At 39.2% G+C, this 25,952-nt stretch overlaps 3 protein-coding genes across 6 annotated transcripts in view; 2 read left to right on the top strand and 1 right to left on the bottom strand.

Annotated features, from left to right (window-relative positions):
* The window catches only part of FAM102B (family with sequence similarity 102 member B), a 23,964-nt gene extending 21,164 nt beyond the window's left edge, over positions 1–2,800 (top strand). For both annotated transcript variants that reach the window (XM_039726333.1, XM_039726334.1), the window contains exon 11: positions 307–2,800. In XM_039726333.1, coding sequence (XP_039582267.1) covers positions 307–349 — 43 coding nt within the window. In that variant the 3' untranslated portion in view covers positions 350–2,800. The remainder of the gene's footprint in view (positions 1–306) is intronic.
* HENMT1 (HEN methyltransferase 1) overlaps positions 1–11,515 on the bottom strand; it is a 16,930-nt gene extending 5,415 nt beyond the window's left edge. Inside the window, exons 1-7 of one of the 3 annotated variants that reach the window (XM_039726335.1) lie at positions 11,337–11,510; positions 10,559–10,687; positions 9,329–9,441; positions 7,462–7,596; positions 6,874–7,056; positions 5,538–5,715; positions 2,943–4,206 (exon numbers count right to left, since the gene is read on the bottom strand). In XM_039726335.1, the coding sequence (XP_039582269.1) occupies positions 3,811–4,206; positions 5,538–5,715; positions 6,874–7,056; positions 7,462–7,596; positions 9,329–9,441; positions 10,559–10,672 (1,119 nt within the window). In that variant the 5' untranslated portion in view covers positions 10,673–10,687; positions 11,337–11,510 and the 3' untranslated portion in view covers positions 2,943–3,810. Of the gene's footprint in view, positions 1–2,942; positions 4,207–5,537; positions 5,716–6,873; positions 7,057–7,461; positions 7,597–9,328; positions 9,442–10,558; positions 10,688–11,080; positions 11,217–11,336 lie in introns of those variants that run through there. The other 2 variants (XM_039726336.1, XM_039726337.1) reach the window with 2 other exon arrangements.
* A 2,520-nt stretch (positions 11,516–14,035) lies between these two features.
* On the top strand, positions 14,036–23,358 carry PRPF38B (pre-mRNA processing factor 38B). The gene is made up of 6 exons (XM_039726314.1): positions 14,036–14,407; positions 17,614–17,682; positions 17,973–18,124; positions 18,208–18,268; positions 20,819–21,042; positions 21,292–23,358. The coding sequence occupies exons 1-6, from the start codon at positions 14,129–14,131 to the stop codon at positions 22,145–22,147; spliced, it is 1,641 nt and encodes a 546-aa protein (XP_039582248.1). The 5' UTR covers positions 14,036–14,128; the 3' UTR covers positions 22,148–23,358.
* The last annotated feature ends 2,594 nt before the right edge of the window (positions 23,359–25,952 follow it).

Raw genomic sequence — 25,952 nt, forward strand, 5'->3', positions numbered from 1 at the left:
TAAGAAATTCTAGTGAAGTCCAACATTAACTTCTTGTTCAGTAACATTACTCTTTGTTCATTTTGACTGTAGTACAAAATCTCTTTAGTGCATTAAAGAGTAGGTGACTCCATGGCACGGTAATAATGACAAATGTTTTCTACCCTTCACATTTAGCTGGTTTGGTATTTACTGTTTGGTTGGTTTTGTTGGGGCTTTTTTGGGAAGGCTGTTGGTTGGGTTGTTTAAATACACTTGCTAATATGTGATCTTGCTATTTAGCTTCCATTTAAATTAACACTGAACTAACTTTTTTCAAACTTTCAGAGTAGGATCTGGCGCTTACGAGCAGGTGGTGATAAAACGCTAAACTGGAATATCAAATGAGGAAAACTTGGCGCTCCGGTGTTGATACTTCTGGTATTGTTTGCTCTGCTGCAAGAGCTAAGAATGACAAAATGAACTCAATGTGATCTTTTTCTGAAAAGGAGTGGAATGCCTCTTGCTCATAGAGCATCATCTTCTGTGGTATGAAGGCAATGTTTAGCTATGTGTACCTTGTGAGAGCATTTGGACCATTTTTGTAAGCTCTGTCTGATGCTGGTGGAATTACTTAATTTCTGTGAAACATCTGTGGAAGCATGTCCCATTTCAATATTTTATATAAGAGATGATTTGCAGTGATGGACTTTGTTCGTAACGCTGTTTTTAAAAAAAAAAGTTTGAAAGTTGGTCTTAAAAGAACCTGAAAAGACTAATTACTGAATTTGATCCTACATGCCATTTTAGTTTTACAGAAGCTAATTACTCCTATCAAGTCAGTTTTTATCAGGTCAAAGTTATGGACTCCAAAAAACGGGCCAGCTATGTTTTAACATAACCAAAATCTTCTCTTAAGAGTACTGAGCACAACTTCAACAGAAGAGGTGAACGTCACGTACATTTAAAACAAATCCCCAAAACTAAATAGATCTGACCAGCCACTAATCAGTTGTGTTAACTGGAAATTAAGGCTACAGGTTTACATGCGTCAAATGTGACTTCTTTTTGTTCAAGTGATGAAAAAGGTGGGATTCCACACCAAAACACTAAGGCACAATAGCGTTTCATTAAGAAAGCTGCCTTGATTGTTACATCTGGAGTTCAGCAGCTGCTCCCACAGAAACTCACTTCCATAATGCATGAACATTGAGATTCAATGGGATGGTACTGTTTACAAACCTAGTCAGTAGTTTACTACCACTTAATTTTTTAAATTGTAGTTTAATCCTTCACAGTCAGTGCTTTGCTTGTGTTTTGAATGTGCCTTGCAGGATTGGAGGTGTACAGGGAGACTAAACCATTTACTAAGGAATTTAAGCTTTAAAACTAGGTAAACATCTATATATACTATTATTAATGTAACTTGTTAAGAGAAGCACTTTATTGTAGACATACTCTGCACACTGAAAAAGTCTTAGTGTGCAACAGCTTTGTTGAACACTTCTTTTGCTATCTGTCCACTGTTACATTAGGTCAATGTACTGTATTTAAATTTGCACAAGTAGTGATTGCCTGACAGGCAAGAAAGAGCTCTTTAAATTTTCATTGAGAATATGAAAGAATCCATTTTTACAGGGATGTGTTGGGTAACAAATAGGTGTAATTAATTGTAAACTGCAAATGATTTAATTTTTTTTTTAATTTAGTGGTAGTGCTTATCAGTTAAGGCCTGGAATATGTAAAAATAGTGTTGTCACTTTTGAAAGCTCAGAATGCTCCAAATTTTGCTCAGAGCAATGTCTGACACCTTTTTATTGATGTAAAAGTAGGCCATATTTTATAGGTTAAATAAGCAAAAGCAGACTTTGTTTTCCATAAATCCATAGTAGAATTACTGAATTTTTATTTATATTTTTAATGAAATTTCAGCCTTCAAAGCCAGAATGCTGTTATTGAAAATTATGAATATGAGCTATTTCTCAGTTTTGGTACTTGCATACTTGTATTTCTACTGTTAATTATGATCTCTTTAGAGTATCTAATTAGGTAAAAGAATTAATACAAAGATTCTATTTTAGCTGCTCTTAATAGAAGTGTGATATTATCAGTTTCTGTTTTCCACAGGAATTTTAAACAGAAACTACTCAACTGCTGGTATACAACTCTCTCTCAGAACATTATAGTCTCCTTTTCTATTATATAACTAATTCATACCAAAAAATCCCATTGCAAGCAAAAGATGCCAGAAATTTGAACACATTCTTTGCTTTCAGTGGTCTTTGACACTGCTATACTTGTTGACGTATCCATTAAAACTAGTAGTAGCTAAATGGTAGTTTACTTACATTTACTAGGAAAACTCCATGTAGTTTGAGGAAAACAGACTTTTCAAAAACACTGTACAGCTGCTTATGTAATTCTCAAGGAAATTTCCATATCATTTGATGTTAAACAACACAGCCGATGGTCATAGATTAGATGATTTGTTTACTAGAAACATTATCTTCTTGCCTGAGCAGATATTTTAAATAATAGGGAAATTGACATAGAAATCCAGCTTTTCATAAAACTGTATCTTAGTCATTTATTCTTCTGACTTGACTTACAACTCTTCAGGAAGTGATAATCTAATTGTGCATCATGTAAGTGGAACATAACCTTCACATTTAGGTGCTGTATTTTCTTTTTTGTAAAATATGTTATATGAATACTGGAGACTTCCATGTTGTTAACTGTTCGGGATGTACTGGTGGATTATGTGTTTTTTTAACTGTATTTGAATACAAATCTCTCAGACATTGAATAAACTCCTGTCTTCAGCTTGGAATCCGTTCCTAAACAGTTGTCTTTTTTTTTTAAATGCAAAAAAATTACAAACTTAACTGGAAGTTTGAATCTATTTCAATTTCTCTTCCAGTTAACGACTTCTTTTTAAAATGCTTTGCTTTTCTCTGCTTCTGTGTGTTAACACAAAGTGACATCTGTATTATCAGGAAAATGTGTAATTTAGATCCCATTCTTTTTCTAATCTAGAATGAAAATTTTAAATTCAGAACACTGATAAGAAGTGTTCTGTTCAACTATTCTGACCATTACCAAACAATAGATACCCACATTATTTCCCTTACATTCAGGATACTGCACTCTTTTCTTGATGTTGGTGTTGGAAGGGTTTTTTTGGTTGTGTTGTGGGGTTTTGTTCTTGTTAAATTTTTGCCATCTACTCTATTTGCATTTTACAGTTCTGAACAAAAGCTGCCCATGAAAACATAGAAAATTTTTCAGCTACACCAGAGATAGGTTAGCATTCACAATTACTGCCGTTCTTTAATTTTTTTTTCAAAAACAGAACAAATATGCCAGTTTCATATTTCAATTCAGCTGGAACAACATTTGGTTTTCATCGAGGCTGAGTTTTCATCTCGAAAAAGGCATCTATAAATTTTATAGAACTTAAGAAAAAACTTGCCCTAAATTTATGTCTGACTCACATACACAGTAGATGGTAAAACAAACTATCTTTGAAGCTAACAAGAGACTACCAGAAATAATCTAGTAACAACAGCTACAAAAAAGCAATAAAAAGCAAACAGAAATACTTCATTTTCTTCTTGGGAATGAATTATTTGCTTTTAGCCCCTGATACTCTACTTGAAACCCCTATGAATTACTGTTACCTTTGTCAGAAGCATTCACCTTCACTCAATGAGAGGTGCTGACAGATAAATACCACTGATGGAAGGTTAGAAAATATTTGGTGGTCTAGTTAGCATACAGAACATACCATTTGACAGCTTCTAAAAAAACCACTTTCATTACTTCAACTGAACTTTGTATGAGAAATCTGATCTAATTCTCTTCATTTTCATGTTCAATATTGAACATCACAGCAGAACCATCACTGCTCAGTGTGACCTTGCCTGCAATAAGCTTGCATAACTTCTCAAAGGTACCACAAAGTCGATTCACTTTGGGAAAAGAAAAGATTGTTTTGAGAGGTATGTAAACCTCATTTCCACTGACAAATGGTTCCATGTTTTTTTCAACAACCAGTTTTCCAAGGTAGTCAGAAAAACAGTCCATTGAAGGTTGGAATTTGGATTTTCTCTCAGGATCATCACCATACTCCTCACGTTTTGACATTAAACGGTACTTAATGATTTGGGCTGTGAAAATAACTTCATTGATCACTGCATTCTGCAAGTACTTCTCATCTTTAAGACTTGGGTACACTGCTTTGAAGACCTTTACAATATACAAGAATACATAAAATGTTTATCACTATCACAAGCTGAGATTTTAACATTTGCTGTCCAAAAAAGCTGCTAAAAGTGAACATCATTTTTTATTAAATCCTGTTTAACTTTATTATTAAACAGTTTCAGGTAACAAAAGCCAGGCAATTTGAGCTGGTTTTCTTTATTACAGCTACACTGGCAGTTAACTGAACTTAAATAAACACCCTAAAACCCAACAGGCTATACATGCAAGCAACACTTGTAGATCAGGCAAGTTAAAGCCCTGTAATTCTTGACCTCTTTTTAATAATTCTCTTCTCACATTATGGAGTTCTGGGGACAGTTCTATAGTGATGGAGATTCTAAACTACTTCTGAATTGTCATCTGGAAACCAAGACTACAGCATGTCATTTATTGTTTTCAGAGTAAAACATTAAATATGCTCTCACAGCTGTAGGGAATGCTGAAAATAAATGGTGACATCAACATCTCTGAAAGTGTAGTGTGTTCTATACTGAGCTATACCCCAAGGCAATTAAGGAAACTAAGCAGGCAATCTCAATCCCACCAGGTTACTAGGAAGTGCTTTATACCAAGACACTACTAATGAAGTCCCACTGTCTATAATTATTTCTTACTTTCCAATTACATCTTGAAATGTTGAATTATTCCTATAAATTAGTTACCTTATAAAAATTAATTTGTTAAGAAACACACAAAATTAACACTTTTGTTTCATCTCAAAGGACACCCATGTCAAAACTCTCTCCAAAATGACCCTCTAACGGGAGCTAAAGAAAGAAATTACCATCACCTAGATGTATTTCCTAGTCTGGTGAGCATTAAAGAGCACTTCATTAATCTATTAAGGGCAATAGATGGCAGGTAACATTTCACATGCATAGAAATTTCCAATACAGAAATTACAGATGTTTTTATAGCTTGGAAACCATAAAAGATAAAGCTACAACACAACTTTACATTTCAGTTCAGGTCACATTTAGTAAGAAAAGCTTTTTAAAAATTTTTTATGTATCTGAAAAATCTGCGTCATTGCCAACAGCCACATAATAAATAAATTTAATGACTAGAGGAAAAATAGCTAGCAGAAAAGAAAAATTCATTCCAAGGATAGGAGCATCTTAAGATAAGAATGATTATCCATATTGTTATTTAGCAAATACCCTAAAAGTTCAAGGTCTTTGTATAACTGGAAACACAAAGAATGAGACTGTCTTGCTGTGATTGTCAGCTGTATTTCATGGTAACAACTTCACAGGCAGTCATAGACACTTTACTCTTTATTCATACCTCTAAAGGAAGAAAATAATACTTACTGTTTTGTAAACTGCTTCCATGGGTTTCTCAGACTGAACAGATTCACCAGTTTGAGGATATTTTCTAAAAAACACACCTATTTGGGTACAAAACCCAACCTTCTCCATTCCTGTTGGTGGGTGCCCGACACCAGTAAATTCCACTGAGTAATCATAGCATCTAGCAGTCTCTAGAGCCCTAAGAAAGACCAATTATCCCAATTATGTGAAATATTCATCTTTCCATGTGATAAAGATCCATTCTTAAGGAGAATCAAGACTCTAAGGCTGCAAAGGCTTGAACATCATTTCTCTGACAATACTCCCATGCCTGGAGATAAGCACTGTCACATCTTGTTGTACCAGAGCTGTAAGATGCCTATCATAGTCTGAATCATTTAGTATCAGTAATTTAGCCATCCAAATATTACTGGTTTTTCTACAATATGTGCACAGAATGTTAATGCTCACAGTTGCTTAGTCACCAACCTGGAAGTCAGCTAAAAACTGATTTTCAATAACAAGATTATTTGAGAAGAACCCATGAAAAACATATACACCTCTAAACCAAAAGAGCCCACTTAATAGAGAAAGTCTGATTTGCTGTTAATATAGAAAAACTAAAATCTACCTAATCAAGGTTACAACAGTGTATATAACACCTAAATTAAAAGTATCTTGTAGTACATCAGCCAGTGAACAAATGGGGCAGGGAACCAAAACTGCACTACCTCCCTGTATCATTCCCCATGGCAAAGAAGAAAACTAAATTAATATCTCATGTATTTTAGAGAATAATGTAATATTTCTATTTCACAACACAAAGGCTTTCTCATGTTTGCAGCTCAAAAAAGCCCCACATTTCTTCAGTGATATTGATATTTTAAATTCAGATATATCTAAAAGCAAAATCTAAATATACTCGAAGTCATAGAAATTTTCTCTAAGATATCCTAAGGTAGCTAATTATAGGCAGGTTTTAGTATCATTTTGTAGAGAAAAATACATGCTTCCAGCTTTGCAAAACTATTTACTCAAAAATCACTGGATACTTTAAAGTGTATGGCAGAAACATTATAGTTTAAGGGGCAAAATTTCCAGGATAGATACACTAAGAGTTGGCTACTGAGCACTTACAGTAAAAGCCAATTTAACAACCATCATAAAATACAAAATCCACAGAATATGCTTAACTGCTCTCAAGAGTAAAGAAACCACCCAAGCAGGAGGTGACACTTCACTGACAGAAAACCACATAAGTGAACCACTCTGGAAATGCACAGCCATTCATTTATCACACTACTGGGCACTCAGATCAGCATCATATGCACACAGCATACAATGATCAGTACCTTACCAGCTTTGAAACTCTGCTTGGCTCCACTCGAATTTGTGGTCTGGATGCCTGTATGACATCACTCTTGGAAGCAAAGAGTTAAATTCAGAATTTGGAGTGCTGATCACAACTATGCTTGGAGCCATGAAACCAAACACCACTTCAGGAAACTTCTTCAGCTCTGATTCTTCCAGGTGTTCTATTCTGAAAAGAATAAGTTGATGTCTGTGTTTAAAAACACACTACTACAATCTTAACAACCAGTCAAAAGAACCCCAAACTCATATCTGTAACTTGAAATTACACCTATCTCTGCAATATGAGCACAGGCACTGTGGCCAAGTGGCAGCATGTGGCATTTTGTCTGAGCAAATCTCCTCTTGCATTTTGTACTTTTTCATCAGTATCCTCTTCCTGCCATAAGCACTACCTGAATTACTCAGTATGGTTAATTTAAACACAAGTTAGGAGCCATTCTTCTACTTTCTACTTTTCTAATTCTACTCTTCTGCTCGAAAGGTTTGATCAAGCCTGTTTGAAGCATGGAAAAATTCCAAACTGAACTCTAATGGACTTAAAAAAACCATTTTGCATTGTCCTAATACTCACAGTTCAATGCACGTCACCAAGTCAAAACCAAGCATGCAAGGATCTTTGTGGGCAACTGAGCCATGATGCAAGGTAACAGTCAGGGATCTTTCAGATGGCTGCAAATAATCAACAGGAAGAGGAGACAACGTATGCCTACAAAAGTATTAAAAATATGACGTTACAGGAAGGACCTTAAGACAAGATAAATAGTGCATGAAAATGAACTAGCGAACACCCTGCATAGATACCTCATGAATTTCAAAAAGGTTAACCATTTTACATGGATGTAAAGAAGCACATGCAATACAAACACTTCTAACTACCTACAATAGGACAGAAAGTGCAGAAGTTAATCCAGAAACTGTCCTTCGTGTTTACAAAAATTTCCATTATACTCTCAAGTCACTTGGAAAGCCACTTGTAAATTCTGATAATAGTTCAATTCTAGACACACAGTAACTCTGGTTTAGACAAGCTTTGCAGGGTTTTAGGGGTAGTTTTAGGCAAGCATATTACCTATTTTTTCCAAGTAAAATACACTGAGAAACCAAAGTATGTGTGCAAATTTCATTCTGAAGTACAGCATTAGACAAAACACACAATAAATATTACATATAAAAGGTTACTTCTCTTCATTCTTGAGAAAGAGCGGGAGATAATATCCAGATCTTGCATATTCACTGAAATTGTGTTGATCTGCTTTCAGTAAATCTACATTCATCCACTGGACCAACGCTTCAAAGATCACATAAACCTCACATTTTAGAGAGGTTCTAAACCAGACACCACACACTGAGCTAACCTTCCTATTTCAAAATGATAAACAAGTCCCTACCTTGGTGACTAAAGTTCTATGTACATTTCAAAAAGATAAAAACTGATCATTCTAAAGACAATAATGTCATGTATAAGATATGTAGATATTCCTAACACGATGCAATTGTGCCTTTACAAACAGTGTATTTCCCAGATGTGCACACCCTGAGGCCTCTGCATGACCCAGACCTCTGGCTACACTAGGTGATGGTATGGGCACCTGCAGGCCAGGAGTCCCCAGGCACAGATCCAGTGTGACTAACAATGACAGGACTCTTCATTTGCCAAGCTGCTATTTCTGCAGTTACCCTAATTTTGAAAGCCTCTACAAGAAATGCTGCACCATGCCACTTGTATTTGGTTTGCATGGCAAGTTGGCCAGGGGGCTATAGAAGAGCCCTCTCCATGCTGGAGCAGGCTCCTGGCAGCAGCCTCTGGAGAAGGGAGCCCACACTGGAGCAGCCTGGCAGGACCCAGTGGGGTGCCCATGCTGGAGCAGGCTGCACCCTGTGGAAATGGACCCGGGCTGGAGCAGCTCATGAAGAGCTGCAGCCCGTGGGAAGGACCCGTGCTGGAGAACTTCATGCAAGTGTGTCTCCCCCAGGGGACAGACCAGGTCTGGAGCACAGGAACGACTTCTATCCCTGAGGGGGAAGCAGCAGCAGAAATAACCTGTAATGAACTGACTGTAATCCCCATTCCTCATCTCTCTGCAACACTGCAGGAGAGGAGGTAGAGAATAGACAATAAAGTTAAACCCATGAAGGAGTGAAAGGTAGGGAGAAGGTGTTTTCAAAATTTGCTTTACCTCTGATTATCCTACTCTGATTTTGATAACAAATTCAATTAATTCCCCAAGTCAAGTCTGGTTTGCCCATGATGGTAACTGATGAGTGATCTCTCCCTGCCCTTTAACTCATGAACACTTTGTTTTATTTTCTCTCTCTGTCCAGCCAAGGAGGGGGAATGATAGGGCAGCTTTTGGTGAGCTCCTGGCTCCAGCCAGGGTCAACTCACCACACCACTAGGTCAAGACAAACACAAGCCTCAAAACAATTAAAGAGCTTACATTTTCTCTTTCATTACATTTGCACAGATATCTAGCCCAGCTAACACTTCAATGCAGCTGCAGAATTTCAGCATCCAGAGAAGGCTGCAATCAGCACAGCCTAAATCTGCCACCTGTAAATTAGATATTGAAAAACATATAAATGCTATATAGGTCTAAGTAATTTCAGAGACTTGCATAAAACTAAAATTCCATACTTATCAAAAAAACTTTTTAATGATACAGCATTTCAGAATCATAACTAAAATTCAGCTGTGAGCAAGCAGGATAGATGCAGACTTGAAAATTCTTTTTAAAAGATGTATATGAAGATGCTGCAAGATTTTTTTAGAATAATTAACCTTTTGTTACTACAGCTACAAACAAGTATATGTAGGACATCCCACTGACTCTGGAGAATGTCTCCCACATGAGTAACAGTAAAGTATGATTTTAAGCACAAAAGCTGCAACAATTTCCACATTCACCACTGCTTTTCACTGGGCTGTTCTCCCTCAAAACACTGAGAACAGGCTCACCAGCAGCCAAGTTAGAAGCAAAGAATCTGCACAAAACAAGTTTACAGGCTCAGTCTAATGTTTAAGTGGGAACTCTGGGGACATTCAGACCATGAAGGCAAATAATAAATATTCTTTCCTGTAAGCTAAAGAGATAGCTGAGTATGTAAACCAACCCCCACTTTCTTTCTCAGGCTCAGTCAAGGTTGAAGCACACTGCTGTTCCCCACATGAAAACATGTTTGTATCCTTGTATCTAGTTTATCCACTGTCTGTGTAAACAGAAAGTTTACCCTCCCACCCATTCCACATCCTAAATCAGGAAATTCAAACCTTTAAAGACAGATGCAACACTGGTGAATACATTCTATTTTAAAGCATATTACACTGCCATGGCATCATAGACTGGATAATCCCAGCTATGAGGAAAGCAACTTGAACCAAATTCCACAGTGTTAAATTAAAAACAGAATACCCATTACTTTCAAAAACAGTCTAAGGCATTTATTTTGTTTAAATATTCACCTCTTCCTGCCAAGTAATATTAATTTTATGCACACCTGAAAAACAACATATCACAAGGTATCTGCTAAGGCCATTCAGATTTAACAGTTCCTTCATTACTATTATTTGGTAATTAGGACAACAGGTCATTTACCCATTTTGTGTTCCTGAAATGCCAAGTGGCAATTTATTTTCAAGTTTATAACCTAAAGACAAAAAACATACCAACCTTCTTAGGTTTGTATTTCTCCACTAAATCTTTAACAAACTGGTAGCGTTGTTTGTACAAAGGAGGTTCAAATTTAATAATTTGCGTAAACTCTTCTTTATAGTTCTTATCCATAGTATTCTGGCAACCCTAGAATAAAAAGTTAACTTATTTTCTGAAGCACTTCATAACAAATCTAATTACAAAGTTTGCTGTTTTCAGTGGTGTTTGAGTAACAATTAAGCACGGGCAGACCTGATCTGAGTTCTATTCAAAGAATGACAAAAACATGACCAAAAAAAAGATTAGGCTGTTCTCTCTACGTGAAATTATGTAAATAACCTTATGTAAACGACTATAAATCGTATACAAATCTAAAAAAAGCAAATTTCATAGTCTCACTCTCCATCCAGCACACCTGGACAGAGACCATAACCAAACACTACAACCAAACGCATCTGGGGCAAGCCTGCACACAACTCGATTGCACTACGACGTCTTTTAGACACAAATAAAAATATATTTTTGTGTATATATACGCACAAAAGCCGGCTCGGTGTTCAGGCCAGTCCCCCGCCGCCTCCGGAGCTAAGCGGGCCTGCCGGGCTCCCCTCAGCAGCGCTCGCGTGAGGGGTCGCCCGCGCACCGCCCGCCTGACCCCCGCCGGCTTCCGAGCCACCCCGGCTCCCGAGCCACCCCGGCTCCCGATCCCCGACAGCCACTGCCCCCGACAGCCACTGCCTCCCGGCCCCCGACAGCCCCTGCCCTTGCCGGGGCTCCCCCGCGCTTCCCGCTCCACCTTCTCTCCCACGGCGAGCTCCCGCCGGGCACAAGCGGCCGCCCCTACGGGGGTGCGGCGCCTCCGGGCAGCGCCGGGAGCTGCAGTGGACAGCGCCAGTGCGGGGGATGTTCCCTAAGGCACTTCTGTGCCAGAGGGTAAATGGGCACCAGTGACCGTCCCCGGGCCCACCTGTTCTACTGATCCGTGCCAGCCTCCCTCAGTGTCATTAAAAGGCGATTGGCGGCGGCGAGCGGTGTCCCTACTTTTTTTAAACTAAACCCTAAAAATCTCGGCCCTCCTCAGGCAAGTCCCATGGGGTGCTGCTGTGTCTAAAGCCGTGTGTGCTCCGCCGCAGAGGGAAAGCAGAGGTGGGGCTGGTTGTCACATACAGTGAGCTAGCCCTGTCTGGGTGAGTGCGGTAGAGAACACAAACATCCAACAATCGATGTCTTTTGCAGCGTTTCATTAAGCATTTACCATGCTAGGACAAATTTGTCTCTCGGTGAGCAGGCAGCTGCGTAGCTGCATGGTGAAAACAGAAAGGAAAAGGGTTTCCTAATCACAGGGCAGGGCTGTTATTAATGAAGATCTAGTGTAGGCCTGGGACCTAGAAGGAGGCAGGACTCTGGTGGCAGTGAGGATAAAGTTAGACAAGTTAGACAATTCAATGTTCATTAAGATTTCAGAATATTCTAGAAATGTATATGCCAACTTTTGGCTAACATTTTAAGTTTTGTGGCCTAGTCAGAGTGCACAGTTACTCTTTTTGGCTGTTGTGTAATTGTTTAACCCTGAACTATCACTTAGTACTTCTCACCTAGATGATCCTATAAATTCTGCCCAGTGGTTTTTCTTGTTGGCTGTACTCTGTAAAAACCAGTTGGGATGCCTGAGGGAAGAAAATCTAATTTGGAGCAAATGGATTTATAGGTTGCAACTATATGAGAGGTGTCAGCATCACCACCAGAGAGTGAAAGAAGTATAAAAATGCAATCTTATAGAGTGCAAAAAATACTGAGGTTTGGAACGTATTTGCCTAAATATTCCAACAGGAAAAGGTAAATGCATGGAAAGACAATTAGGACAATAGAAACTATAACAGAAGTATTGGCTGTCTTGAAGTGGTTGCACAATAAAAATGAAGGAAGTACTCCAAACAACAATAACAAAACCACTAATGATCAAAGAAAAGTTACTACTCTAGCTTACTACCACCAGAACAAGATCACTTTCTTGCAATTAGTTTTTCTGATTAGTTCTCTGATTTGAGATTGTTAAATGAGTATTTACATCAAAATGGTAGAGCCATGCAAGTAATAAAGATTTTGTGAATGTCTTTGGAAATCAGCCAAGAGGGGAGGAGAGGCCAAAAGAGGACTGGTGCTTATTTCTAGAAAAGAGGAGTGAAAAGCCTCGATAGCAGAACAGGCAGCTTAGAGAAACTGTTAGCTGCCAGGGCCCTGATAACACTTTTCTGCTATAGCACATGCTCTAAGGTACTTTGAAGGGCCAGGGTAATGAAAATGAACTGTTTCTCAATGTTTCAATGTGTAATGAAGAGTGAAGGTATTTTTATGTTACCTCCGATAGTATTTATGTGCTCTTTTCTAAATTAAAAATCTGGGCTAGTTTAAGCATGTAGAGATGCTATTCCCACGGATGATTTTATACCAGCTTCTCCCTGTACCTGTTTCCTGATGCACTGAGCAATGGAGAGCCCTTCTGTGTACAACTGAGCATACTTTGGCACAGCTTGCAGTCATTTCACTGAACTGTCAGTTAATTGTTTGCACAGTCATTTGATGTTTAGAATATTTTGGCAATTCTTCTAAATCATGCTTTTGTACTTCAGGTTTAAAGACTGACACCAAAGTATGTAGCTAGTTATATTGAGTTTGGGTTTTTTTGCTTTTGCAGGCAAAACCAGGGATTTTCTCTTTCCTGAGAGTATTTATATGTAGACAGTGATGCTTTCTTAGCTGTTTAACCTGATTCTGCTTGTTCCAAGTCTGTATGTAGGACTAGGAGTTTCAGAAAGAGCTGTTGAGCTGGAACTGAGCAGCAGGGAACATTTACTGTTTTCTGGGTGTCTGACAGGGTTCTCAGAAGCTGCTCAGCCAGGTCCTGGCCAGAGGAGCAGGCCTCGCACCCAGCACTGGCATCAAGTGAACAGGCTGGGCCATGCCCTAGCCATCATTGCCCTCTGCAGCTACAACATGCTGAACATATTCAACATTTCTTCCTTTCCCCTGTCCCAGTAGAGATACTGTGGATGCCCCATCCCTTCGAGCCCAGGCTGGATGGGGCTGGAAGCAGCCTGCTCCAATGGAAGGTGTCCCTGCCCATGGCAGTGGGCTGGAACCAGTCAGATGGGCTTCAAGGTCCCCTTCCCACCCAAGGCGTTCTGTGACTTCTTTGCTTCTCCACTGCCGTGGAGGCAGAAGCGGCCAGCGCCAGCTGTGCCGGGGCCTCGTTACCAACGACAAGGGACCGAGGGGACCAGTTTCCAACTTCGTTAAATGCGTGGCTTAATCTACTGAACTCCGTACGACGGTGTCAGCAGCTGTCCCCCTTCGGGTCACAGAGTCCCTTCGCCCTCCCTGGCGGTGACGTCCCGCCCGCCGGGCCCCGGGCTGCCGCGAGGCGAGGCGAGGGCGGGCAGGGCCGCGGCAAACGGCCGGGCAGGCGGACAGCGAGCGGCGGGCAGGCGCCGCCGTCACTTCCCCGGCCGCCATCTTGTCGGGGCTGAGGCAGCGCCCGCCGGCCCCGCTCCGTGTGCGCGGCCCGCCTGCCCCGAGCGCCGACCCGCCATGGCCAACAACAGCCCCGCGGTGGCGAACTGCCAGGGGCAGCAGGTGGCCCAGCACCCGCCCGGCGCCGTCCCGCCCGTGCAGCAGCCGCTGCAGAGCGGGGGGCCCAAGCCGGCGGCCTCGGGCAAGCAGGGCAACGTGCTACCGCTGTGGGGCAACGAAAAGACCATGAATCTGAACCCTATGATCCTCACCAACATCCTGTCGTCGCCCTACTTCAAGGTGCAGCTCTACGAACTCAAGACCTACCACGAAGTGGTGGACGAGATCTATTTCAAGGTGAGCCCGCGGGCCGCGCTGGCGCCGGGCCCGGTTTGGCTGCGGCCCGCGCCTTTTCGCCCCTTATCTTGCGGCGAGGGATGGGAGTAAGTATCGCTTGTGTTGCTGAGCTGGGGGAATCCAAGGCTCTGCCTTCTCTGCCTCACCACAGAGGCGCGTTCCGCGTCGGATTTGGAAGTGCCGAGCTGTAAATAGGTTTCGAAGAGGGCAGCGTGAGCCGGGGCGGTGGGGGCGAAATGGCCGTCTGAGGGCTGCGCCTTGGGCCGGAGAGCGCGGTCCGCGCGGCCGCCGGAGCCCGGCCCTCCCCGCGGCGCGGAGCCGCCTGCGCGCCCGTAACACCCCGCAGGGATGGCGGTGACCCTGGGTGTCTGCGTGTGCCTTTCCTTCTCAGTTCCACGTTAGGGTTCCCTCCTCCGTAACTCAGCTTACGACTTAACGAGCTCGTTTTAGTGCTTCTCTTGGCGTTAGGTAAGATGTGCTGGGGAGATGAATGGTCTGTATCAGGGCACCCATGTCTCGGTTCTTGTTTTGTTAGCAGGATTGAATCAGTTTTGCACCGAGGCTTCCATCAAGCCACTCTCCCAGGTAGAGGTATGCATAATTAATGCTAATCAACGCAGCCACTTTCTTTGTTCTGATAACGAGACCAAAATTTAGATAATTCAAGGTTAGATAATTCATTTAGTCACCTGTGTTTTGGTCGTAATTGGTGTATTTTTTCAGGTGAATTCTTTTTGCTTGATAATGTTATAGTGTCAGCTGATGGGTTCCAGTATATTTGAAATAAATAAATAAAATAAAAAGTAAAGGTAGCCTTTTTGTTTCATTTATCCAAGCCAAATCAAGTTACTTAAGGCACAGTAATTGTGAAAAAGAATTCCACCACAGTATTTTGAGATTTTTGGCAGTCTGTGCTTACTTATGCTACTCTTTTTTCATGTAAAGATAGCATTTCTCTGCCTGTGCTCTGTCATTTGGAGCTGATTATGTATTTCTCCTAATACTTAGTGTAACATATATTGTTGGCAGCATCTCTCCAGTTAATTTACTACATGCTGCATGTGTGAGAGACTCATGACTTGGAATGGAAAGTAGCGGAGTTTACTTATGCAGCTGATTTTTAGAGCTGAAAAAGTTATGAAAGAAACATATTTTCAGAAAAATTGAGAGCTTACTCTGTTTTTCAAGTGAACCCTTCAAATGCACTAAAAGTATTTGGTGCAATTCGTCATTTTTGTACTGGTAGAGCTCAGCAGCAGTGGGTCACGTAGTTCATTCGCTTGACCTACTGTTTCATTCCAAAAGTGGTTTTATCTTAAATTTGGGAAGAATTTTGACAAGCCATTAAAAACCTGTGTATTTATCTATTTACTGAACTTGACAGTTAAAGAGAAAACTCAGCCCCTTACTCATGAGTAATGGCTGTGAGAGAGAAGATAACCTGACGGTTAAAGCTGCTTCATTGATATTAAGAAGATCTGAATTCTCTTCATGTTTTAAGATTCCTGAGTAATTGCTATGGGGTTGGTGTTTTTTGGGTGGTTTTTTTTTGTTTGTTTGTTTTTTGTTAGTTGTTGTTGGGTTGTTTTTAATGACCTGTCATAGCAGCTGTATCTTCAAGTGTATTTGTCTGTCTAAAGAACAAGTGGCTCTTCCAGAAAATATTAGAGTGCTGGGCACTGGATTATGAGAAAAGGTGATTGTAAGTCAAACAGGCAGCTAGTGATAAGGACCATCTTTGGAGATAGGGATTGTGTGCAGATATTTGAGTTAATTAATTTGTAATTCTGGGCTCTTGTTTCAGTTCTGTATCTACGAAGTGCAGGACTTCCTCTTTCTTTATCCCTGACCTTAACACCATATGCATGTCCTCAGCTTCATTTCATCTGTGTATTTCCAACAAGCATACAAAGCAGTCTTTTTGGGATCAAAACTTTAATTACTCCTTTTTGAAATGAATATTGTCTTCAGGATTTTGTTGTTTGTTTTAATTGATACCTGTCAAAACCAGCATGTTTACATTGACTGTAATTAAAGTTGAAGACTAGCATTTGTGATAATGTTATACTCCAACCTTTGACAAAAAAAAATACTTTTAATTCCTGTGAGAGGCAATACTATATAAGCAGAAGGATATGCAGTATTATTTATGTAGTATTTATGAACTTCTCATGCTAACAGTACAGGAAGTCATAGTGGATTTTGAATTCTACAGTATTGGCATCTCTCATATTTCCTGTTTGGCAAAGACAGCAACTATAAAGAACTCAAATAAACAGTTCAGCAACTTCTGCTGTTAGTGTGTCTCTGATTTCATGTGATTGTGTACATAATTGGTTTTATTTCATGTATTGTTAAAGAATCTTAATTTGTGAAGTACGTACAGCATGAACTCTTATTCCCAATCCACTGTGACACCATTGTATCCTTTCTTGTCTTTTACATATATTTTAAGTCAATGTGTTTAGGAAATATACTTGTTTATTGACCCAGATACTGCCGCTCTGAATTTCAGAATTTCAAATGGCAGTTATGTGGTTCTGAGCTTGTTTATGACTCTTAGTGTCGAGTTTTATGAATGGTGTTGATTAACTTTGTGCACTCATCCCTAAATGTATCTCACAAGATTTGTCTTGGGCAGTTTTACATCTCTGCAGTCTAAGAGAAGAAACATTGACTTCATGTTAAAATACTACTCTTGATAAACATATTTCTTTTGTCTTAATAGTAAGTGACAGAAAATAACACTCTAGTTAGTTTACTTCAAAAATGAGACTTAGGAATGTGAGACTGTGTATTTTGACTTTTGTAGCTGTCATCAACAGTTATCACTAAACTTGTAAGATAGTTTAAATAAAGGCAGTTGTTCAATCACCCAAGGAAATAATAATCATGGGGTTTAGTCATAAAGTATTTGAAAGTTCGTGGAGTATAGAATAAGCATGGATGTTTCCTTTGGGGTTATGGGATTTGTTTTAAATTTCATTCTAGATTTTGGCTGTAATATCTTAATGTGGTAATTAAAATAGCCAAATGCTTTGCTGGAATGAGAAAGCAGACTTGATCTTAAATTTGTTCAAAGGCAGATTTTAAGATTGGTTTAGGATATCCATTGTTAAATCAGGCTCGTGTGGTCACCTAAACATTATGGAGGTTGTAATTGTCATTTTCTTTCTTTCCTCCTGTCCCCCACCTCACCCTTTCAGGTTACACATGTTGAACCATGGGAAAAGGGCAGCAGAAAAACAGCAGGCCAGACAGGGATGTGTGGCGGGGTAAGTAGAAGTACGTGCCTTCTTAAATTTTTCTGTCTGGTAAATAACTTTTCAAAGCATAGTTAAAATGTGCTTGTATGTTGGCTCAGTCTCTAGATATACAATATTTATTACAAAGGGTAGATACATTCTTCCTGGTTCCAAAGCTGTGGACGTAAGTAGTGTTCCTTTCTCCACATAGCTTTGTAGATTTAAATTTTATCCTGTGTTAGTTCTTCTATTCTTTTGTAGGTTTGGGATAATGTCTTTGTGACTTCTTGCATCCTCACCTAACTTTCTGCTTTTGAAAGGTGCGTGGTGTTGGAACTGGAGGAATTGTGTCTACTGCTTTTTGTCTGCTCTACAAATTATTTACACTGAAGCTCACTCGTAAGCAAGTGATGGGCCTTATCACTCATACAGACTCCCCATATATTAGGGCTCTTGGATTTATGTATATTAGGTAAGTATCAATATAATCAACCAATGACTGATCTAATATGCAGAAAGCTGTATTAAAATTGTATATTGTTTTTGTGCTTAAAGGTACACACAGCCACCTACAGATCTGTGGGACTGGTTTGAATCCTTTCTTGATGATGAAGAGGTATGTCGGCGAGGGTAATAATTTATTTTCTTTTGTTTCTTTTCATGTTACTACTTTAGGTTTAAGCATTGCTTGATAGAGATTTCTGTAGTTTGAATGTTACAATGTTATGTTCTTGTTTACATTATGTTAATTAGTGCAGGAAACAGGTCTGAGCTGGGACCTGGGTGATTTCTCTTAGATTTTGAAGATCTAACAGATTTTTTCATGTTAAAGATGTTACTGTGTCAGATTCAAAATCATGTGGAACAGGTGTACTGAATCAGAATGCAGACAGCAGGCTGTGTGAATGAGTCTTCTGTGTGTTTTTTTAAATCATAGTTACTTTTAGGTAAGGTGTAGGAAGTAATGCGAGTGCTAAATTTGTATTACCTGTTTATTACTGGGATAGGGGAATTGATGCTCACATAAAAGAGAGAGTGGGAGCTTTGTGGTAGAAACCAACATTCACCTTAGAAAATCCTGCCAGAAATCTCTGTGGTTATTATTCATGTCCTGGAACAACTAAACCCAGGATTTCTTCAAAGGAGAAGCAAAAAGCCTGAATACTGCATAAGGTGGCATTATTTCTGGAATCTTAATGTCTTTGTTAATGGGGTAGATAAAGAGATGAGTTGCTAACTGAAGAAATTCATTAAAAAGGTTGATTATGCAGTCAGATAGGAGAATACCTTTGTTATCCTAGTCCTGATTTACTGTTTGGAGAAACAGTAGGAAGCTGGTGGATGAGGTTTCTTGGGCTATGAAGTTGAATATGTGGTCTGCTACATACTGCTGCAATTAAGATTTATTGAGCAGTTTTGAAATTGCATCCTAAATTTAAGACTAGAACAGGAAGGATCACTTGCCATCTTCAGTGTGACATTAGGCATCTACTTGAAGAAATTTCACATGTTGTAGTTGCAAATGATGTCCAAATACTGGCATTAAAAATACTGTTAATTATACCTGTATCTAACTGCAGTGCAGTGTATTTATTTTAAACGGCTTCTTTCATGCTAAGTATCAAAAACACTGAGCAAAGAAAACAACTGGTGGTTTCAGGTAAACTCATGCTATAGTAGATTTGCAGCAAAAATGAAACCGAATTGGACTTGAATCAGTGTAATGTCCCTCTCCCCGAGCTGGGGCTGCCTGATCTGAATTCTTTTTCACAACATTGGACTGTACTTTATGAGAAGCGTTGGGTTGGCTTCATTCTCAGTGTCCCACAAAGTCAATTCCAAGGACTGTAAAGCAGTTGCAAGTACAATGCATTGTGCAGGCCTTAACTGGTTCATTATCCAAAGCATATTTTTTAGTTTATACGTTTCAGTTCTTGCTGATACTGGGTGTCAAGATGTGTTTATTTCTTGTTGCTTAAAATCTCCCACTATATTTTTGGAATTAGTGTTTCTTTCCCAGCTGCTATCAGTAGCTTTGTGTTATGTAGAAAAACTGCTTGAGGCTGCTTAAGTTTCTTACCAGTCCTGGTCAAACTCAATAGGATGAAGCAAATTTTTATATATGGAATTATTTAAACCTACAGGATTTTTTTTCCCCTCCAGTTCTTAAAAATCTGGAAGCAGTTCATCTTTTGTCATGCTGCTGTGAAAACCTTCCCAGGACACAGAGTTACTTTTCAGAATGCTTCTTATGTTTATTTTGTTTAACTGTACGTACTCTCCAGGTGCTACGTTTAACTCCTCTTTTTCTTCTTTAGATCTCTGCAGCGATTATATTTGGAAAAACTGTATATCTGAACACTTAAATGTGTGTGAGTGCAAGCAGTTTTACGTTCAGATTTTCTCTTCCTGTTTAGATAACAAATCTCACTTTCCTTGTGTGCTTGCACTATAGGTTTGGGACTGACAATAGCTGACTAACATGTCCTGAGCTGTGAGAGGGCATAGCAAGAAGGCCTTCATGCGGTAATGACCCTTTTCAGAGACAATGGTCATCATGGATTATGCGTTTCCAATTATTTGTTCATTTATTTCTTTTTTTACATATTTCTAAATTAGAAACCTCACTGCTTCATGGCAGTTGGTTTGCTATTGCTTCCAATTCTGTTAGGATGCCATTTTGTACTAGAGGTTTTTCTATGATCATTTTTAGATAGGCGATGATGTAGTTCATAAATGATTTAGGCCACAGGGTTGGGTATGATGGTACACAGTTGTATATCCACAAAATGGAGTATTAAATGTAGTTTCAGAGGACTTCTCAACTTTGTGGCATTTAAGTGCGATGCAAGATCATACCATATAACCAGACTGTGTAAGGGGATTTTGTGTTAATCTCTTCATCGACAGTCCCTTACCATCCAGATGGCTGCAGGATTAGTATGTGCCTGCATGCATATATATTAAGTCCCATTCCCTATCTGTAACATTCTGCCAAATCCAAAGGGTGCAGAGTTTGAATTTCTCTAAGGAAATGTATTAGAATATGAGACAAGTAAACTTTCATAATCATGAGACTTCAGTAGGACAGTAATGTAGCAGCATTTTTTTAAATCAGTAAAGAATATTTTTGACCATCAGGATATTCTTTGCTTGTATTTTGCAGGACCTGGATGTGAAGGCAGGTGGGGGTTGCGTTATGACCATTGGGGAGATGCTTCGTTCCTTCCTGACTAAGCTTGAATGGTTTTCCACGTTGTTTCCAAGAATTCCTGTGCCAGTCCAGAAAGCCATTGACCAGCAAATTAAAAGCAGACCTAGAAAAATCAAGAAAGATGGCAAGGAGGGGATGGAAGAAATAGACCGGCATGCAGAACGTAGACGTTCAAGGTCACATAAACATTATTTTAAAAATGAATGTTAAAAGTTCAATATCTAACTCCTTATTACCTGCAATATGTTGTTTTTTCACTGAAATAGATTTTAAGGCAACAGTTTGTGGATGCTAGTGGATTAAAATAATCAGATATTTTGTATTTAAGATTAAAGACAAGCTCTGTCTGTAAAGTATAAATTGGAAAGAGGATTTCTTAACTATTGAAGGAGGTGTTTCATATAGAATGTTTTCTGTTTTAAAAGGTCTCCAAGACCAAGATCCATCAGTCCCAGGAGGTCTCCCAGAAGATCCAGAAGCAGAAGTCACCATCGGGAAGGCCATGGATCATCTAGTTTTGATAGAGAACTAGAAAGAGAACGAGAACGGCAGAGATTAGAACGTGAAGCAAAGGAGAGAGAAAAAGAAAGGCGGAGATCTCGAAGTACCGATCGCTCACTAGAACGGAGGAGAAGCAGAAGCAGGGACAGATACAGAAGCCGGAGTCGAAGTCGTGACAGGAAAGGAGATAGAAGAGACAGGGATAGGGAGCGAGAGAAAGAAAATGAGCGGAGTCGGAAAAAAGAGAGAGATTATGATAAGGAAAGAGGTAGTGAGAGGGAAAAAGATCGATCTAGAGAAAGGTCAAAAGAAAGGAAAAGTAAGGGTGACACAGAGGAGAGGAGACACAAGGATGACAAAGATGAGAAGAAACACCGCGACGACAAGAGGGATTCCAAAAAAGAGAGAAAGCATAGTAGAAGTCGAAGCCGGGAAAGAAAGCATAGGAGTAGGAGCCGAAGCAGGAACACAGGTAAGCGCAGCAGAAGCAGGAGCAAAGAAAAATCAAGTAAACATAAAAATGAAAATAAGGAGAAGTCAAATAAACGAAGTAGAAGCAGAAGCAGAGGAAGAACAGATAGTGTTGAGAAGTCCAGAAAACGAGATCAGAGTCCAAGCAAAGAAAAATCTAGGAAGCGTAGCAGAAGCAAAGAACGTTCCCACAAACATGATCACAGTGATAGCAAGGACCATTCTGACAAACACGATCGTCGAAGGAGCCAAAGTACAGAACGAGAGAGCCAAGAAAAGCAACAGAAAAACAAAGATGAGACTGTGTGAATTCTTTCAAAAGTGGATCACATTGAATCCTATAAATGTTTGATTAAATCCTGCTTATTTTTTCTTAAAGTTGAGATTGTGCAGTAGTTGATGAGCACTCTTCTCCAACCTCCCTCTAGGCTGCAGATTGTCATTTCCTATTTTCGGTAGGGAAGTGCCTTTGTAAACCCATTCAATGCATTGACGGTTTCAAACCATTTGTTTAGTTTAATTTGTAATGCCGAGATTGTTCTTGCATTTTTATTGTTCAGATGTTTCTGAAATGTACAGTCTGTACATATGTCCTGAAAATGTTTTAATTCCTTTGGCATGGTTGCCATGTTGGTTAAATTTGTATGAGGCAATAAACTGCCACTAATTATACTTTCCTTTTGTAGACGTGGAATTATGGTTTGTATCCTGAAGTTAGCATGGCTGTGCTTTCCATAATAGTATGGCTTTTAGGGATGGATCTGGAATGTGTATTATAGCTGAGATATTTATGTGTGTACAATGTACATTGAGGGCTGCAGATTTAGAACTAACATTGATGCCCACTGTATCTGCTGTTTTGTCCAAAGCTTTTAAAATGTATTATGTTGATCACCAGTGGTGTTAAATTGAGTGGACTTTCAGAGATAGTGGTTTTAATGCAAGGATTTAGATTATGTTGGGGCTTGTTTAGTTATTCTGTAGAAAGGCTACCTCAAGCGGACACTGTAAAGGTTGACGGATGAGTACCGTAGCCATCTATGCATTTTATTTGTTTGAAGAAAATCCATGTAAGCTTCCTTTTTTTTAAAAAAAACACAGTTTATCCATTTGTGGTCCTTTAATGTTTTTAAGCAGCTGCACTCTGTCATTTATGATAATCCTGGGCTAATAAAGGCATTTAAGATGGGAAGAGGGAGGTAGGAAGAAGAAAAATATCACAAAGGATTTAAGTTTCAAGCTTCCAAAGCATTTTATAAGTGTAAACATTTAAAATAAGAATTAACTGATAGTGTCCTTTTTTAATTCATATTTTCTACAAATAGTAAAGATCACAGTTTGTGCTGAACATTTCATCTGGCAGACTTTTTTTTTAAACAGGTTGTTAGAAGGAGAAACCAAAATGCATTATAGAAAAAGATCATATCATTAAAGTCCAAGTCTATTTCATAGATTATTCTGATGACTTGTATACTAAGTGAGGAAAACCATCTGGAATAAACTCTCAATTAATTCCTTTGTATTGAGTGTCAGCTTTTCCCTGCACGTTCATTGCCAGTTAAAGAGTGCTTCAGTTCCTCCACATTTTATTTTCAGATGAAGTGACACTTTGTGTGAATAAGGGATTTTATGTAATAAGTAACTTACAACGAAGATGTAGCAAACAAAATAAATGCCCCAAGATAGGAAGAATATGAAGTGGGAATCAATCATTAATTAACCTGAGGGTAGAAATACAGTATTTTGCCTTTTTTTTGCTTCTGTGTGATGCAGGTCATTAGGCATATTTCGTTTTAAACATCCAGCGAAAAGAGTGTTTTGACTTCCAACAGTATACTTCATTCCATAGTATTCCAAGGAGCAACCTTTTTCTTCCTGCTTGTCCTGTATTCAGAACTGTAATGGTCTTTATCACCATGATCTTTAGTAATCAACATTTTGATATTGAAGTTGTTACGGTTGTCTGCTTGTATTTGTGTTACCTGATTTTAAGTCTGAACTTGAAACAAAACTTAAGCTTCAACAAATTCATTCCCTTGCAGTGTCAAACTAAAATACTGAGCTTTCATTTAAGATGGGAGAAGAAAAAAAATGCCCTGTCTAGTAGATAACTAGAATTGTCTCTGCAGTCTGCCAAGAGATTGCATGGATTCTGTCCAGTGAGGGCAACTTTAATTTATCTTGTTTGTGTCTAGAGGGCTTCTTCTGGCCTTGTTTTTAACCTTCAGTCTCTGAAACAAGTATGTTCTTAGGCAGAGCGGCTGCAGTAGCAGTGTTTTGTCAGGGAAAATGGATTACTGATTTGCAGTTTTTCCTTCAGGGCTCTTCCTCTTCTGAGACTGTTGGGCAATACAGTGAAAGAATAATTCATTTGCAGGGAAAAATGCAGGTATTTGAGACAATCTTTGACCTGAACGTGGACAAGCACTGTCTCACTACAACAAAGATGGTGAATATTTTGATACAGCTTGTGCAAAGAGTGGCTCATCCCAGTATCACTTTACAAGTTTTAATTTCAGAACTGTGCTTTTATTTTCCTGAGTAGTCCTTTTTGACCTCTAAATTTAATACAATCAATTGAGTTAGCAGTGTAATGGACAGTGCAATATTCACTGCCAACCAAGACCTGTGAAAATTACTTGAATCAAGACACTTGTCTAAAATTATCCTTGGGATTTACTGTCATACAGTTCTTCAGTTTGTATCCAGGATCTCTTAATTCCTTTTTGTCTTTCTGATGCCATTTTATTATTACATGTGCCCTTCTTTAAAAAGCAGAATGAGCTGCAGGCCTGTGAAAGCAGCTCTGATGAGCAGGGGTGAGCTAGTGGAGGGGCCAGTGCTGCCATTCCCATGCAGTTGTTGCAGTGCAGTGCAGGCACACTGGATGTTGATCTCAGGGGCATTAGAACAAAATTTGCCAATTTTAGCTGGAGGAGCTGTGGTTGCAGAGCTGTTGTCTCACAGTCTGTGCACTCACTCTTCAGTTCTCAGGGTAAATGACCATGACCGAAGCACTATGAACTCGAAGTTTCCATAGTATGCCACGTGTCCATAACAGCCTAGGATAGTTATCCTTGTGAAGTCTCATCTCTCTTGGAAATTTCCTGTGGCTCCAATGCTAAGTACTGGAATGGTAATATTAGTAGCCTCCTACAGCATACAAGTTCCCCTCTAGGGGAACCTGAAGGAATTTGATAAATTCTGCTGGCTTTAGATGTTTGAACCCTTTGCCCCACTGTGAAGCACATGTAGCTTTAAGTATGCATGACCACCAGCTATTAAGCAGGGTAAAACAGCATTTAAGTGCCAATTTTGATGTTTTGCAATTAAATTGTCACTGTATCTCTTTTACTCTTCACCAGCAGTAGTTAGATGTGGTAGAACACTAAATCTCAGCAAATTTGGGTCAAGTCTGAAATCAGCTGAAGGGTAGATATTTGCAAGTTCCTTCAGTGGATTGAAATCTAAGTTTTGAACTATTCTGTGTCAGATGAAGTTTAAAACTCTGTATTTTAAATATATACAAATTTTTTTGCAAGTGTTCATATTTGTGTAATTCCAACTAATACATCTTTACTATTATGCATCAAATTTAATTTTTTTTATTAAGTAAGCATTAATGAAGTAATCTACTGTGAAATAACCTAAGGGGTTTTAATCACCTCATTTGTTAGTCCACGTGATTTCACAGATACTGGTCTGAAAGCATTCATTTTAGCATATCCATATGCTGCCTGCCTACCTCCAACAAGAATTTTCTTGGTTCTCAAGTCTTCTTTCAAGAGACAGTGGAGTTGGATTGTTTGGGGGTTTTTTTGGTAGGATTTTTGTTGTTTGTTCAGTTGAGAATTTATTGCTTGGGGTTTTTTGTTTCATGAAGTCCAGAGCTTCATACGAATAAATAGTACAGAAACAGCATCTACAAAAAATGTGACATCTAATTTGTCCTTTCCTGTGGTCTGAAGCCAGCGTGACCCATAAAAGTGTGTTTACCTCAGTCTGGAGAGAACCTGCAACCACTCCTGACCAAATTTTTCAGTCAGCTCAGTGAATTCCAGTTCTGTTCCATATGTGAATTCTGTTTCACATATCAGCCATGTTAAGTGTTAGA

Source organism: Passer montanus, unplaced genomic scaffold, assembly GCF_014805655.1.
Source record: "Passer montanus isolate IOZ18808 unplaced genomic scaffold, ASM1480565v1 scaffold58, whole genome shotgun sequence".
Lineage (NCBI taxonomy): Eukaryota > Metazoa > Chordata > Aves > Passeriformes > Passeridae > Passer > Passer montanus.